At 31.6% G+C, this 19,032-nt stretch overlaps 1 protein-coding gene across 1 annotated transcript in view; it reads left to right on the top strand.

Annotated features, from left to right (window-relative positions):
* The window catches only part of DAAM (disheveled-associated activator of morphogenesis-like protein), a 47,719-nt gene that overhangs the window by 8,295 nt on the left and 20,392 nt on the right, over positions 1-19,032 (top strand). Inside the window, 1 exon segment of the mRNA XM_040709501.2 lies at positions 12,649-13,080. Coding sequence (XP_040565435.1) covers positions 12,649-13,080 — 432 coding nt within the window.

Genomic DNA, 19,032 nt, shown 5'->3' with positions numbered 1-19,032 from the left:
GATATAAAACTGAACCAGGACCAATTGAACCACTGAATGGGGCACAACCTTGGTTATTGCCCAAAATTCTCGAGCATGTAATCGAGTGAGATCCGCTCATGAGACTCCCTTAAAAGTCCAGTAGTCTCTCTTGCTACATTGGAAAATGTGAAGATACTCCTCTGGTCTATTAAATATTGGAGCATAGTAGATATATATAGGAAGGAAAATAAATAATTTGGGATTTCTCCTTTCTTACTTTTTGTTAAGGATTGTTTTTGTGTTGATGGGCCGCATTTGAATGATATGTCTTTTATAACAACTTGTAATAAATGCACATACAATATACATACGTAAATATGAAAAGGTCATATGGTTATACTAGTAAAAGAGGAGTGAAAAACCAAGTTCCGGGTATGTTTTTTTTTTTTTTTTTTTCAAGACGTATACTTTAGTACATATACAATAATAGTGAATATTATAAAAAAATTATTGATGATATGACGATGCATGAATGTTATATTTATTATTATTTATATTGTTTTATTTTTGCAAGAGGTCCTGAGGCCGGGTTTTTATATGGTTTTTTCTCTTCTTCTTCCCTTTTAACTAACTGGATTTTTGTATTATTACGTAGGAATAATATTATTATTGGAAGATCTTTAACGTCAAAAGAAAATTGCAATGATATTTGCTATATTTATCAGTTTTAGAATTATATGGATTCTCTGCTATATGTATATAAAACCTGTTTCCACTCACGATACAATTGCATCATCAATACATCAATAGGTACTGTTTGATGATAAAAACGCCTATGTTCTTGAAACCGAAAGTTTGTTGACCAAAACAATGGGAAATATAGTTATTTAGATCTCGTATGGAATTCTACTACCGGGTGGTTCATTGAAATCTAAACACTTACTAATTCAATAAATAATGAAGGTTGAGTGATTTTAATTTATCAATATTATTAGAAAAGTTGGATAATTAGAGAAAAATATCCAATTATTTCCATTTGAATAGTTAATTCATTGTCTACAGGAGTGGCGCTCTAACCCTGTAGGCCAAAGGGATACCCCCCCCCCAACTTAGAAATACATGCCGGCGCTGGTGGTCTGCACTATGTAAATAAGATGTGATAACATATTTTAAATCATATTGTTAGGTTAAGATATAATATAAAAAAACTGACGTTTGAAAGACAGGAAATCTTTTTATTTCTTCGTCCCATTTTGACATTCAAATACCTACAGGGCAATAAAATAGTACACTGTTTACCATAATATTAATAAAACAGGGGTAGCCCCCCCCCTCAAATTAAGGAACTTTTGCTTTTTACTAGAAATTTTAATTTAATTTTTAAATTGTTTTTCCATAAAATTTAAATTTCTTTGAATAACTATAGATTTTTGAAATTTTTCTCCCAAAAGTGTAATATTTGAAATTAAATTTTTGTAATTTCTTTTCCAAAAATTTAATTTTTGGGAACAGCTGTAGATTTTTAAAAAACATTTCAAAAAATTTCATATTTGAAGTATAATTTCTGAAATTTTTTTCCAAAAAATTTAACATTTGAAATTTAATTTTTGTTAACAGCTGTAGATTTTTGAATTTTTTTTTTTTAAATTTCATATTTCTAGTATAATTTTTTAAATTTTTTAACAAAAAATTTAACATTTGAAAATTAATTTTTTAAATTTTTTTTCTAAGAAATTTAATTTTTCAAAAAAATTTCCAAGAAAAAAAAGTATCACCCCTCCAAAAAAAAATTAAATATAATCCTGCAGACACCCCTATGACAAAATGGTTCCTAACGAACTTGCCTATTTTTGGCCTCTTCCAACATGTCTGACATTAACAACAATGCTCACGTCAAATGAAAATGTTCTATATATTTTTTTGCTATTTTTTACTAGTTCATAAATGGATTCTCTTTATACGCATGTATTTGTGTGATCTTGTTTCGTCATTCGCTTGAATAAATGATATATTTATCTTTTTTTTTTGTTTCCTAACTGTTTATTCCTTATTGTTTTACCTTCATTGTTCTTACTTTGACTAGCCATAATGATTTTGAATTGATTCAATCAATGTATGTATTTAAATACAATAAACGAACGTACTATTAATTCGGATTTCTCTTGCCATTCTTTATGTATTCTCTCAACAAATAATGTAATGATCACGGTGTCAAATTATCCCTCTAAAGTGAATATATAAACAATCTTATATGTTTTATCACCTGTCGATTTTTCTACTAATCATCTTTTGCAAAACAACATTGTTTGGTTGAACTAGTATTATAGTTTCAAACTAGGGTTCGTAACCAGAGTTATTAGGCGTCAAAGAACGGACAAATTTTGCTTTAATAATATAAAATACATATAACCCCCTTAACAAATCCTCAGTGTCACTCTCCGTTTTTTATGAGCACATTTCACACCTAATTACTCTATACTTACGTGTTCGCTCCTTTAGAATAATATAAAAAAAATAATAGCTTGAGAACGTGTTTTTTTTTCATGTGATGTGATGACGTTTAGGTATGCTCTGCAATTTTCTACTATTGAAAAGAAAATCAACTTAAGCGAAAATTATGTAAAAACTATTACAACATTATTTATTGTGCTAAAACAGTTTTTATTTTTTTGACTTAATTTATTTGGAGAAGTTATATGCAAATAAATATTCTAATTTAAACATAATTATCTACACCAAAGTGAAGCATTTCCATAAAATAACTATATATGATGTTATTAATCAATCCATTTTCAGCATAAACGTTTCCTCTATAAAATTCGACAAAACAAAGCCACAAAATAGCTAAAAATGTTATGAGAAATAATTAGTGATGACGTTTTAATTTGCTCTGTGATTTTTCTACTTTTGAAGAAAGAAAAAAAAAGAACCAATTTATGGGAAAATTCTCTAAAAACTATTGAAAGATCATTTTTTCTTCTGAAATAGTTATTTTTTGCAAAATAATAAATTATGCAAAAATAAACAATCTTAAAAAAGTTTTGATTTGTGTTTTCCAACAGTAGAAAATCCCGGACCACAACAAAGTCCAACTTTTTTATCTGTCAAAAACAAACTAACAATTCAAACGTTGTGGACATTTGGAATGATAAAATAATGGTTTGTTTATCAGATTTCATACGTCATTGAGAAGAACTGGCTATCTAGTAATTGATTTTGAGGCTTCTTTTTTTTTATCTCTTTCTTTTAAAAGGAAGAAAGGTCGAGATATCTTCTAAAGATCACATGTGTAATAATTAACAAATTTTTGCTTAAATTAAATAATATAATAAAACGCTCTCAAATGCCACAACAAATGATGATGCCTTCAATCAGCCATTTTTAATTATTAATATTATTTTATATGCTTGGTTGGTTGGTTGGCTACCTTGGTTGATTGGTTTGTGGGTGATTGTACGACCCCCATTGAATGATGAAGAATGTATCTACATATCCATAAATGATGACTGATTGATACTCAAAAGATAATAATTGATCATATTTTATATGTTATAATATTTCGATAAATGATTGAAAACAAGCATAAAATAATCAATGTTTTTTTTTTGAGTGTCTTACGGATTTCCTTACTTTTCTTCAAATACGTAGTATCTTTATATAATATATATGAGGTGTTTTTCAATTAACATTCTAGCCTGGGCTCCGATCATAAAAGGATATCATTAATCATGAAATTATCTCTGTATATACATACATATATAGGAATTAGGAAATGCATTCATCGTCACATTTAAAAGGCAGTCGACATCAAATGAGTAACTAATGTTTTTTGAATGGAATCTGTCGCCTGTCAACACAAAAGCAAGCTAGAATGTTTTTTCTCAAATTTGAGAATACATAAGTTAATGTCAATTTCTATCAAGTAGCTGGGTATTTTAACTCATCCTACAAATTTGAATACAAGGACTCTATGATTGATACAAATATGTCTGAAATATTAGGTTGTATACAATATATCACAACTTACAAATTGTTATTAATATATGAGCTGTTGGTCGAAAGTTGGTGATGGAAGTTCATAAGCTCTGTTTGGACGTCAACTACCCCGAAGGGGATACTTGTTGGTTACAAGATTCTGTATCTGACACCATAACAACTCAAGCTTGGAACAAGGAAAAGCTCACGGATTTCTGGCTTCAAAACTTATGCCCCCTCATCATTGGACTGCTTGCCGCTATACTATGGAATATGGAGCTTTGTGAATGAGCAAAGTCCCCCACCGCAATGTTGATTCTCTGAGGTCTCCGTTGATAAAAAGTGGGCTGATATGTCCAATGACTACGTCATCAAGGTGTGCAAAGCCTTCAAGTCCAGTCTGGAGGGCATTGTGCCGACCGAAGGATATCATTTTGAGAAATAATTGTTGATATAATAAGGTTATAATTACGGATAATAAAAAAATACTGTTATACATTTGGCTCTTGATGAAGTTGATTTAAATCTTACTATCAAAAACGATAGGATTTGCTTACTCATACTATACAGCATGAGAGTAATTCAGAATGGATTATTATTTATGGGGTAGGAATTGCCGATTATAATTAATGATAGGCTAAACAAACCAATTGGTTTGTATTATAGCCATTAATTATAGTCAGCTGATACCTTTGCTCAATCCTTCACAAAACTATGTATTTATTTATCTCCATGGTCAGGGCGTCCGCAGGGGTGGGTTGGAGGGTTGTAGTCCCCCAAATATTACAAAAAATTAATTTTTCAAACTTATAATCCAAAAAATTTAATTTTTTGAATTATTTTTCAAAAATATTAATTTAATTGTTATGTGAATTGCTATCGATTTTCGACATTTTTCCCACGACAATTTATAATTTAAGGTTTGAATTTTTACCCAAAAATTAAATTTTATGTGAACAGCTGTAGAATTAAAAAAAAAAAAATTCTGTGAATAACTGAGGACTTATGCATTTTTTGTGAATAGCTATCGATTTTTGAAAAAAATCAAAAAAAAAATTTATCATTATTTAAGTTTTGATTTTTTTTTCCAACAGCTGTGGATTTTTGAAATTTATTTACAAAAAAAAATCATTTTTATGAATATCTGAGGATTTAAAAAAAAATCCAGAAAATTTTATTGTTAAAATTTTTTCCCAAAAAAATTCATTATGTGTGAACAACTGTAGATTTTTTGGATTTTTTTCAAAAAAAAAAATCCAAGAACCAAGCCCCCCTCCCCAATATATGATCCTACGTACGCCCCAGATGGTTGTTACATTGATTTGAGTAAAAAGGGGACAAATACTTTAGTACACATTACATGTACTATTTGATTAATTGTGCTTACATTGTAGTATATAAGAGGCAATTAATTGGTTTTATTTATGTATTAAAGGAACCATACATACATATGTAGTAAGTATGGTTTATTAAGTGTAATGGTTCTTTCCGATGTGGACATAGGATATAATATTGTGTATTACTATTAACAATAATTAAAATTATTATTCCTTAATGGATTTCACATGTTATTATATGGACTCCTTATGTATGACTTTCATTCAATGGAGATGATGTATTTTGTATGTATGTAACCAGCTCGGGCATAGTAATCGATCCTTTTTAAGAACGTGGAATATTAGTTAGACCTGTTCAAATAATTTTTATTTTAAATATATTGTGATGATTTCGTACTTTTTTACTATGTTTTTGGGTGTCAAGGGAGCTTTTTTCCGTGACGTCAGCATTGTTGGCCATTTTGAGAAAGGTTCCAACAACCTATGAGAAGCCTTTTCATTCAAATTAAGTAAAATATGTATAAACTATTGGTTGTCAAACAATAATATTAAAGTATTAAAAATATCTTATTATATCGTTGTACAATTTTATTCCCACAGTGTAAGTCATTGGTCACCAAACTTTGTACAACTAATGACTACTTTAAGATTCCCTAAGGATTTGAGGGCTACCAGCTCAGAAAAAATGTATATACGAATCAAGAAATCAAAAGCATAAAATTTTTTTTTAGAACAAATCCAGTGGGCAACTAAAAAGAAGCCAACAGGCGACCCTGTCCCCGGCGGCATAGGGATGGTGGTAACCTCTGCTGTAGACAATAAATCAACTATTACAATGGAGAAAATACGATATTTTTTTTTTAATTATCCGCTCAATCGATCAAAAACAATTAATTGTAACATTTTTCGTCATGTTATGTGGATTTTTAGTGCATATTAATTAGTTTATATTTAAATATCACTGTTTATCAGAGGGATCCAATTGTATTTAACACAGAAGTTAGTCATTTTTAAATATAAAAGGCCAAGGCAAGTCCTTCTAATATGCAGGGCCTCAAGGTAAATTGACTGCACAACCTGTGGTCCAGTCTGTATTAGAAGGGGCCCTTGTCTTGAAGACTAGCACTTTATCTGTACAACCTGATGGCCGGGGTGTTTTACAGTTACAATGGGTCATAATCCTCGGAGAAAAGGCGGCTGTGGAATTTTTTTAAATCATTTAATAGCCCGAATATAATATAATTGCAAAGAAATTGCACATTATAACATTTTCTTGCAATGAAATTACTCACTATCACATTGCTTTTCAATGAAATTGCCCACAAGAAAAAAAATGAATCAAAATGTTAATGTACACAACGATTTTTACCACGCAACGAATTTCCCTAACGATTTGGTCTGCAACCTTTTTACTACAATCATGTTACAGTGAACCGTCAAATATTGGCCATTCCAGTGTTCAATGTGTCTTAAATTTATTATTATTAATTCATGACAAATTTAAATTATTAAGTTAATAATATTTGTTTTGAAAATAGATTCTTAGTACATAAAAAAAAGAGTGGAAAAAAATTAAAATGATTGTTCGTTAATGGATTTCACATTATATACTGTATTTTTGACTTTCATTCAGCTCCAAAGTAGGAAATAATGTACATATATTTTGTGTGAGATGCTCGGCTCGGTCATGATGGATCCTTTATAAGATGTGTACACAATAATAATATGTAATATATTTCATTTTCTTCATCATAATAAAACACAAACAAACAATTCTGTATTTCTTTTGAGAGAAATCTTCTATTTCTGTGCTATACAAAAGATAAATGTACATATATATATTTTCTGCCTCTCTAAACTTCTATTTATGGTTTGAAAAACAAATTATTATTTTCATTATTACCTATGAGGTTATTATTACTTGTGCCTAACTACGAGTGAGTGAGTATATACTATACAATATGAAGTTTTCTTATTCCTCTTCGTTTCGTTTCAAGGTGAGCGCATCTCAAGAATCAAGGAACTCCTTAAGGCCATTTTCTTATTATAATAACATTTTTATTATTATAAATATATATAAATAATATTGTGATTTTCACTTTGGGTTGAATGGTTCTTTTTCTCTGCTTCTTCTTCGTCCATGTTGAGGACAGGGCATTATTAGGTAGGGGTCCTATAAATAAGTGGTCGGGGAACAGAGGTAAATTACCCCTTTGGGGTAATTTAGAAACTTTTGTGGGTAATGAGACTACTACTTCCTAGTGACAAATAAAATAAACAGCATGCAACTACAGAGGCGTCCGCTGGGTGTGGGCTGGAGGGGCCGTAGCTCCCATTCCCCCAAAAATAAAGAATTTTCTGCTTTTTAATAGATTTTTTTTTGGTCAGGACACGAAAATGTAATTTTTTGTGAATGGCTATGGATTTTTGAAATTTTTTTGTAAAAAGATATGTAATATTAATAATTTGTTTCTATAAAATTTAATTGTTCAATTTTTTTTGCATAAGATGCAAGTTTTTGTGAATAGATTGGATTCTTTTCTTTTTGTTTTCCAAACAATTTCATATATAAAATTAAATTTTTTGTGAACAGCTGTGAATTTTGAAAAGTTTTTTTTTCCAAAATAATTTATATATATATAATCCTGCAGGCGCCCCTGCACTACTTTGGGCTGATTTAACTTTACTACAAGTTCTTTTGGGGTAGCGCTAAACAAAGTTACCCGACCTCTACTAAAATTGCGCAAAATTATCGTAAGATTTTTATAATTCTTTCTTTCATAACTTATATGTATATAGATTAGTAGAGCTGTATAAAAATGTACTAAAAAGCGCGAGTTTTTTTTTCTAATTGGCAATCTAAATATGATTTTTATATTTTCCTCTGCCGCTGTATTTATTAATAAGGGAACATCCAAGTATTCAGTAATAAATAGTAGAGTTGTCTCAGTCTTTATTTATTCGGTCCAGTCCAGTATTAGGACCGGTCCTTAAAGTTGAGTGACGTTATGACCAATGACCAAACTTTATAACTGTTTAGAACTGATATGCAGGAATGCACTGGACCGGACCGAGAATGAACTGGACGTGACTGCAGTCCTAAATAAAGATTGACACAATACTAATAACAAGTGTGAGTGTGCTCATGAAAGTAACAATGTGGGTTTGCTCGAGAGTTGTAAGAGTGAGTAATTGGAGTATAAATGAATATATCGGCAACGGAGTATTCCAGCCTATATGTGCTGGCTATATAAGGAGTGGGATTTGTGTTTGTTTCCTTCCTTTCACGGTTGCTTCCAGCGGATGTGATACAACTCCATGATAATTAGTCCGCTCTCCTTCCCATTAATACTATTTGTGAGTATTTTGGGCATGGGATAAAAAAGAAACCGAAAATCAACATGCTAACCCTGACAGTTAGAAGAATGTTTTGGAGGAAAGAAGCTTAGCTGTCCTGAGAATTCATTAGATCACCTACAATCACTTGTGTCGAAAGTGGAGAAGATAATGAACCAGGATATTGGTAAGAGTTACTTCGACTTCGATCTTCAATTCTACTCTGAGTTCAACAAGAACTTACAATTATAACTCTGCAACAAATCCTCAAGGTTAGGCTCCGTCTTTTATGAGTACACACAAATGTTAAATCAGGTTTTGAATATAATTGAATTTAGTAGGAAAGGAAGTTCACTCCTCAGAAATTAAATAATAATGACAACTGCTCAGGAAAAGAAAATTTGCCAACTCTCACTTTCTCTCTCTCTAAAAAAAACAACAAAAAAAAAACGAGCTAAAAAATGCACCTGAATTTCATTTCTAGTTATAACAAATGCGTGTTTAAGTCTTTGTGGGGCTCTAAGTAGAATTAAGGATCAAAATCCTTGTTATATACAGATTGGGATTTATATTCTTTTCCTTCCTCCCATGGCTTGCAGCTATTATACTACAACGTCATGACAACTAAACCTCTCTCTTCCCAAACATTCTTCAATTTGACAGGGTGACCACGTTCATTTTCTTTTCTTTTTGCAAACTGGCAGCACATATATTTACGAGTACATAACTGTACATTAGACTTCTTCTTCTTCTTTTTTTTTTTTTTGGAGGGGGGAGGGGGTAATCAAAGACCTTTTCTGATGGGGATACTCAAAAAATCATTTGATTTTCTTAAAGATGTGCTCAATGTTTTGCTGTTTTATTAAAGATAAGTCCCTCCTTTTTGTTCAATAACCATCGCACTTCAACTAGAATTAAACGTTGCCATCTTTATCCGTGATGCATACTTTTAATCTTTACTCCTCTACACAGAAATAAGGCCCTAAATTAATTACTAGTTGTTTGCCGATGACATCCCTTTTTGGACAATTCTTCCTTTAGTAATAGTAGGAAATTGATCAGTTCTTCACAAGGACACATTTATCCAATCATATGCTTTGAGAAAACTTCTGAAAGCACATGATTTCTTAAAAATAGCCTGGACCTCCTTTTGTCCTCTATCTAAAGTCCCTTTATCCCTCAAAACCTTTAGAAACCACAAGACCATTCATGTATTAAATACGTTTTTGGATCTGTGAAATATTGTTTGCCTTTTTAGATTCATAAATGTCTAAATGTAGACATTTGCATCAACATAACGGCTTTTGTAGAGACTCGAACCATTGCAAGTATACATTATCTAATGCAGTTAGCATATTATGTATGTATGTTCATAGGACATGGGCTCAAACGCTTTGCTTCATTAAAATTTTACTAATATTTCTCCCTTGATATCCATCTATGTTAGGGTTTCCCTTAGATATACATTTTTTACTTTTATTTGTATGAACCTTTCATTTTGTTCTTTTCATGATAAAACTTTGCTATGTGAAACCTTTCTTACTTTTATGTTGGCCTCACTCATGCATTTTCCCCACTAAAATAAGCATTAAAAAAAACCCAAAATCAGTTGGTAGACAATTCCAGAGGCGTCTGCAGGATTATATTTGTTGTGAGGGTGGATTGGTTTTTGGATTTTTTAAAAAAGAGATCCAAAAATGAAAAAAAATTGGAAAAAAATCAAAAAAATCCATAGTTTACATAATCAAATATTACATTCAGAACAGGGATTAGGGGTATAGAAGCAGATTTGTCAACAGATTGTAACAAAATGATGTGTGACTTGCTTCTTATTGTTTTTTTGTACATTGAAAAATTAGCTGAAAAAAATGACATGTCTCCACAACTTTTCTAATAATATTAAGTTACTACACCAACATTATCTCTGAGCATAAATAATTTTTATGAGTATTGTTAAACGCTTTAAAAATACATTTAGACATATTTCGAAGAAACAAGAGTTTGATTAAATCATCTACTTGATAGATCATCGAAAAAATTTCGCTTATCTTTCAACAAAAAGGTTTTTTGGTCGGACTCATGATATGTATTATTATTGAATTGAAAAGCAATGTGAAAAATATATTTAAAAAAAAACATAGGAATCAAAATAGTTGGCCCAACCTGACGATTTGTACCCAAAAAAGGGGAAATCCTCATGGAAATTCTGCATTCTCATGAATTCTTATGAAGTTGATACCAAGGAAAGGAAGGAAAAGTGGACTTTATGTGGATAATTTACTTCGTGCTTCTTCTATAAAAAAAATATTTAACTAAAAACATATTTTTAAATGTTTCTGAATTTAACTATAATTTCATTATTCGCAAAACCCGATTTTTTTGTACAAAATTACGTTAGAAATTTACATTTTTTTTTCTTCAAAAGTTTAAGAGCCAAGGGCATTTTGAATATCTCTCAAATGCTACAATTTATGATTTTTTTAAGTACACAAACAGATCCACCCTATTTTATATACATGAATATACTTGGGTATGAGTATATACCTATAAACACGTCAAGGACACATAAAAAGAGTTGCAGGAACACAACTAAAGTTTTTAGTTTCTGCTCAGTTGTACTCCTGAATAGTCCTTGCATATGCGACAACTCCTGGGCGTGCCTCAAGGAGTCATCTTGCTCTTGATTCCTGAATAGTAATTATCGTCACTACTATTGTTAACCTTGTATACTAATTAAGGGGTTTCACGAAGGTGAATTTCTATGGGCTGTAATGCTGTTATTCATACTAGGGTTCCTCATTTCCCGGGAAATTGTGGTTGAGAGATGATCCCGGGAAATAAACTTTTAATCTACGGAATTCCGTTACTAGATAACAAATATGTTAAATACGTTCTATACTCACAATAAATGCAGAGCCAAATCATTTTTGTAAATTTTACACGCAGGATATCCAATTTTGCGGGAAATATAAGAGTATTTTTTTTATATTCATGTTCCAGCTACGAGTCAACGTGTCTGGGTAGTACTCGAACCCAATATTATTACTTTTTTCTTGAGTACAACACATTTAGTGGACTCTCAACATTTATATAACGATAAAATTAAGATAGTCGTTACAATCAATGAAAAAGACGGCTGATTAGATTGTTAACAAATAAAGTTATGTTCGACTAGGGTTTCTCATTCCTTGAGAAATTGTCCTTGAGCCAGGTCCTAGGAAACAATATTTAAATAACGGTACCCTTGAAATATCGGGATCCTGTTAATTCTGGAGACTGGCTTAAGCAGATTTATTCATCGTGTTGAAGTGAAACTTTTTGTATCGGAAAATATAACAAATTTTGAGGATTTACGTGTTAAATTTGCTCGAACAATATAAAGTGTTTACGAGTTAGGAGTCAAACTTGCATTTTAGGTGCACTAGCCGAGTTTTCTGGGTCTTTTTTTTGTGTGTGTGTTCTTAATAAAACTCTTGTACCAATTTATGAGCTTTGCTTGTGGTGCATCACTAATCAAACTTATAGACGGTTCTTTTCTTTGTCAGTGGGCAAACTTACAAAATCGCCAAGGGATTTAAAACTTATTTTCTTTCATTATATAAAGCGGATATTATGAAATATTTAAATGATTTCCTGTAGTTGTAAAACCCCGGGATTCCGGGATTCCGGGAGCAAACCCTACTGCAACCTGACCTATTTTGTCTATGTTAATTGTGTGATGTTTTAATTTGCTTATTGATATTAATTATATCATTATGAAACAAGGGAGAGAAGGCTAAATAATATGTGCATAGAGGCAGTCATATGCAAGTCTATATTTAAAGTTGTATCATGCATAAAAATACAAAAGTTAATTTAAGGATACACTGAGTAAACGGCCATCTGGTTCATTTTTTTATACTTTGTATATATATTTACCTATAAGGCGATTATCCCTTTCACAAGGATGGATTGCAAAAGCAATCCATTTTCATACTCATGTCCGTTATTAATTACACAAATGACTCATTACTAATTTTCTTTTTCTTATCCTTCTCAGGTTCTTCAATCCCTACCTCGTCCACCTTCACTACCCGACCTTCCACGCCCACACAAACCCGACCTTACGAAGCTTTCGGATGCCATAACGGCCATCCATGCTCAAGTACGGACGTCCATAAGTAGCTGTAAGAGTCCTCCGACGAAGAAAGGATCTTCAGAAGTGGACTCCGACTCCGAATTCGGTACAATAGGGAAGAAAAAAAGAATGGAAGGCGTCGCCTCTAGATTAGGTAGTAGTAGTCGAAAGGGCGGCGCCGGTGGAATGGGAGGTGCTGGGGTTTGGTGCTGTGGGTGCTTTGGCAATGACGAGCCTCCAGAAATTACGTACTGCGTTGTGGATGGAGCTGGAACTCTTTCGCTACAGGCCGTTACGCCCTCACTTCCCATGCCGGATGAAGAGGAGTTAAACGATAAATTCGCAGAGTTGGTGGTGAGTCAGATTTATTTTACATATCTGTTTAAGCTAGTTTTGGGTAGGTCATTCTTTAGCATCTCACTTGTCCGTCCTTACAAAAGGTTGAATCGTGACGCCATTGAGGTTTTATATATTATAATATTCTACTATTCAATTGAACATATCATATATTAACTATAAATATAATATGTTCACATAATACTTAATTATATTGAAAAAATGAATATTTTTCAAAAGATATGTGTAATTAATATATCGTATTTGAGTTAATAAATCATCGATATTTTTATAAACAATTCCAAGGACTGACAGTCCTAATCATTTTAAGACCGGTCTAACATTGGACTGAACTAAACAGAATAAATAAGGACCGACACAACACTGCATTAGGCCCAAAGTCACACCCCCATATACAAAATTTGGGGATTAAATTTTTTAAATCAAAACGATTTTTAGTTAGACTATTAGGTTTTCATAAAAGGGGATTGCATATTATTTCCTAATAGTTTTTGTCAAATATAGAGAATATATATTAGTTAATATATTGTATTTATTAGTGTTGACACTCGGTCCGAGGCCAAAATTTCCTTTTCTAAAAGATCACTCATTATAATTTGTCATGAAAAAATATATCATTATAGGCCGGATATAGATCAATTTTTGAAGACGGAATTTAACGTTTCAGATCAATCCGGATCGAGGTTGAACCTAATTAGTTAACATTATAACAGTCTCAGACCGGTTTGAAATTCCCAGACTGAAGCCCAATACGAATATTTATTAGGGCTCGCAAAAAATATCGATATCAAGACATATTTTCTTGTTTCGTGAGAGAAAATGCAACGTTAATCATTTTCGTATATTCAAAATTTGATTGATTATGATATTTTAACTCTTAGAACTAACAAGATACATTTTAAATCAGAGAACTTGGTCTTTTGTACAAGTAATTACCCAAAAAATGTTGAATTTACATTTATATTTGTGATCAATATTTAATCCTTAAACTATAAAAATTGCATTAGATATATTTTTTGACTTTTCTGTTGAAAATTACTAATTGATTTATTCAAAAAGTAGCAAGGTTTATCAAATGCTCTATCTCTGACACCAACATTTTTCCATGCTCCCTATTCCCTTAACTATTTATATCTCCCTTTAAGCCAAGAACATATATAGAGATCAATCATGATATCTTGAATGTGTTAGTCTATCGGTATCATTCCATAACATAGTTTATTTAGTGTAATATCAAATAGTGAATGTTCTCAATTTAATCGAGGCTGTAGGACTAAATATGAAAATTATGAGTAATTATTTAAGCGTATTTTTTATCAGTTCCTCGTGACCCACCTGTTGAGAAACACATTTCTAAGGCACAGTAATTAATAATTATCCTGCAAGGGTTCACAGTTGGAACAAACTTAAATCCTTAATAAATAAGTAATATTAGCATGTAGATCAAAATGAAATAATTGCATCAATTACTAATTAATATAATAGTTAAAATGGCCGGTTTTATAAAATTTCTATATAACATTCAATTTGTACGGTTGCATAACCACGTCTGGTTTTTTATTAGCAATTATTAATTAATCCTTTAATTCAATTTTGACTAATTAGTAATATTCTATGATGGATGAAACTGTCTACCTTGGACTATCTTATGTGCCACAGAATCTACTTATCAATTAGTAACTTTCATTACTAAAGTCAAAATTACGTTATTGATATATTGGACATCTATGGAATATTCAATTATTGCATAATCATCATCACAAGTACTTGATTACTTATTTATGAGTGATGAAACTGAGATCTTTGGGACTGTGTTCTATAGCATGCTGATCAATTTGCTATTTTGATCATTGAGTAGTGACAAATTAGTATGTCGGTCATCTGAGGAATATTTTATTATCCTTATAATAACTACTGTTTCATTTTTTAATTCTGATTTGTACAATTTGCTTAAGGACATAATATATGAAAAATAATGTCCCCGGTAGATTATGAACAATTTGAACAAAGAAAAGAAAAAAGATCAAATTCTGCTATTTTTCGGCCTTTTTTTGCTATGAATCAAAAATTGTACTTTTTGTATTTTTTAGTATCACTATTTTCCTGAATATTAATTAATTAGGATTTCATTGTTATAAAACTTGGTTGCTTAGGCCCTCAAAATGACGTCACGTGAAAACGCTCGATTAAAAAGTATGTATGGAGCGTTTTCACATATATTTTATACAACTCTATAGAGTATTCATTAGACAAAAGTACCTTTATTTAATCATTTAAGGACGTGCTCAATGATTTGCGATTTCCCTACTATTTTATCAAATATGGCAGTGCAAAATGTTCATAGTTGTTTTTTCACAAAAGCAGTGTATATTTAATGCATAAGAATTTTTAAACACACCCCATGGACACAACTAGCTAACGTTACAATAATTTAAATACAGATCATACTAGATCATAAGAAATAACTTTTGTTAATTGCTTGCGTCCTCGTTGCTTTATGCTTTTTAAAATACTTGAGTGCATTTAAACTCCGATCCAATGACCTCCGTGACTTTTGTACATTTTCCATCCTTGAAGTTAGTTAAAAAGGGTATTGGTTTGTCCGTCCAAGACTCCTTGGCGATTTGTTCTGTGACAAAAATTGTGGCTCTGTCCATGGTAACGGAGTGTCCCCAGTACAAGCGTCTAAGATATTTTTCTCGAACTTCTTTCCTACTTTTAAACGACAATTCCATTGATTTAGCTACTCTGGAATTTTTAAGAGTACACATTGCCGCCCTTTGTGACCTCAAAGTTAAGAGCCGACACAAAGAAGGCTTAACATCGTAAACCAAGATCCTTCAAGAGGTCCTTCTATTTATTCTAAGATGTTTGATTGTATTTGTAATTGAAAGCTTCCATTATGAATATAGACTTGTGTTTGAATCTACATAGTTAAATGCAGGCTCAGAACTAAGATGTGTAGTTGAAGTGATTGTGGTTTAACAAAAAAGAAGACAATTAAACTGAGAAACCATTAATCATTAAACTCATCTCCCACCCCATAAATTATAATTGCAACTTGTACTATTGTCCCATACAAGTTGCAACTTGTATGAGACATATATTATGCAGTGTCCCTGATAATTAATATATATACAATCCTTGCCTTTTTCTCAATCTGGAGGTAGATATGAGATCCATAAAATAATTTCATCAATGTCTTTTTAGATATACTTTTTTTTTTTTTTTGAAAACCATAGTAATAAAGGCCCTGAACTATATATGTATTAATAGGCCTATAAATCAATGCTATATATAACTACAACATACCTACATGAATATACTTGGTTAGTATATATGTACTTCCCCACCATTTCAGACTCTTAATAATAATATAATAAATCTTAGGACCTTGCTTTTTAGATCAAAAAATGCCACACGCACTAAATAGTAAATACCTAGGGTAGACCGGGGAAGAGTTGGAACGCTTTTGGCTCAATTACTCAAAGTTGTTTTAATTTAAACTCTCCACATTTTAACACACCTAGGTAGGTATACTATTACCTGAATTAATTCAAAGATTAATAAATTCAGTAGTTTTTCAACTAATAGCATTTGAATGCCACTCGTCAAATGTTCCAACTGACCCCGTAGCAAATGACGTCTCCAAACATATAAAAAATATCAAATTTGTCTGAGAAATTTAAAGAATTAGACTATATAATACATTCTGATGAGTAAATAACTAGACTTTTTATGATGTAGAATTATTAGGATTCAATGTATTATACTAATATATTAAGATATAAAAGATTTATATGTAAATTTGGAGAAATTCACTCTCAAAAATAAAAATAAGACCTTTTCTTTAGAAAATAAAAGTTTTTAAAAACATGTTTACTCCTTTAAAATTTTTGTCCTGCAAACTGATAATTTTTGTGTGAGAACCAAAAACAATGGTAGGTTTTTTTTTTTTTTTTTTTGGGGGGGGAGATGGAAACAAGCCCCTCCAGCCCAGTATGAACCCCACTATTATTGGAAAACAATGAAAATCAGACTACAATATTTTTGTACTAAACAATTCTTTTACTTTGCAAACATTTAAGAATAAGTAATATACTTAAATACATTTCAAGTACTTGTAAATTACTTTATATAAATAAGCCCAATACTTGTACTTACAAACTCAATGAAATACTTGGTCGCTGGGCTTCATTAGACTGCGTTAAAAACCTTCAACATTCAAATTTCTGACCCCCCTTTCCCTTCCATTCCTAAACAAAATTGTTCCTCATAAAAAATTTATGAATAATAGTTTTCTTGTATTAAAAAAAGTGATCATTTAAGCTGAGCAAAAAGCAAAAATAACTGTTATGAGAAAAAACAGGGAAAGGGAAAAAAAGTAGTTGTGTGTTTTTTGTTGTTGTTTTTTTTGTTCATTATTTGCTAAATCATTGTTATGATCAAATCTCCTTCTAAAAAAGACTCTATATTTTGTCACCAACTTTCGTACAGTATAATATATATATTATTACTCAAATCCCTAAAAAAATAAAACTATTTGTATACCAGGGAGGTCCATTAAAATCTGAACATGTACTTATTCAATAATCAATGAAGGTTAAGTGATTGAAATTAATTCATATTTCGATATATTAAAGCATAAACAATTTGCTAAAAAACAAAACAAAAAATGAGTTCTCTAGCAAGTCGAGAAAAGGAAACTTGAACGTGATCGTCGAGTTTTTATTCCTGCACTCCAAGCAATGTGAGTGGTCGTCTCCAGGAACACCGTCTACTTCGTCAGCTGAGATGTTAGAGAGGAAGAAGGGCTCTGTCAAGAAAGCCAAACTGGACCGGAGGAGTTAAAGAAAACAGCCCAGGTCAATCCCCTTAAGTCCATGAGGGCCCATGCAAGAGATCTTGGTTTCATACCAGAATGTCCAGAGGCTATCATAAAAGGGGGTGGAAAGAGCCGTGTGAGGGTGGAGAGGCCACTTTTGAAACGAGAAATTAAAGAAACCTCTGAATGAATGACCTATTTTGAATGAGTAGATTTTGAGTTCTTTTGAACCCTTTTTTGACACTTTTGGCCCTTCTATAGCCCTGATACAAACCTTCTTGACTACGCCTTTTGGGTGGATGCCTAGGCTAAGGCCTGCAGTGACGTTATCGAAACACCGACAAAGCCACTGTCAGCCAGCACTGGGATGCCATGACAGAGGACTACATCTGCAGTAGGTGCCAGGCCTTCTACCGCTGCCTGGGAAACATCATTTCCTCTAAGGGCGCCTACATTAATGATTAAGAGAGCTCAGACGCACATCTATTTATTTTATTAAATTTGTTGAAATTCAGAATATTAATTAATTAATTATATATTATTGAAGTTTAAAATTCAAAGGGTTCCCTTTTTAATGGACCACTCGGTATTAACTCTCCCCTAGTGTTATTTGAAATATAAGTAGCGATGAAAATCCTGTGTACAATAAGCATATCAAAAAGAAACCCGAAAATCAACATGGTAACCCTGACAACTTGAAGAATGTTTTAGAGAAGAGAAGCTAAGCCGGCATGAATTTGCATTAAATCAGCTACATTCAGGTGTGAAAAGGGAAGAAGGAGAAAAGGATATAAACAGGGACATCTGAGTCCAACATGGACTTACCATTATACCTCCACAATAAAACCTCAGGGTTACACTCCATCTTGTATGAGCACAAACAAATGTTCAATCATGTTTAGTATATAATTGAATCCATTAAGGAAAGGATGTTGACGACTCAGGAATTAAATAGTTTTTACAACTGCTAAGGAAAAGAAAATTAATTCTTCAGTTTACCAATTTAAAAAAAAAACCAGACAGCTAAAAAGTTCACTGGATTTACATCACTGTCAATAAAGTTCATGATTCAGGTGTATCATATGTTCCGCTCTCGCCTTCTCTTTGTGCTCTTTTTCCCCATA

This window comes from Lepeophtheirus salmonis, chromosome 3 (genome assembly GCF_016086655.4).
Source record: "Lepeophtheirus salmonis chromosome 3, UVic_Lsal_1.4, whole genome shotgun sequence".
Taxonomy (NCBI): Eukaryota; Metazoa; Arthropoda; class Copepoda; order Siphonostomatoida; family Caligidae; genus Lepeophtheirus; species Lepeophtheirus salmonis.
This window is presented reverse-complemented; position numbering and strand designations above follow the sequence as displayed.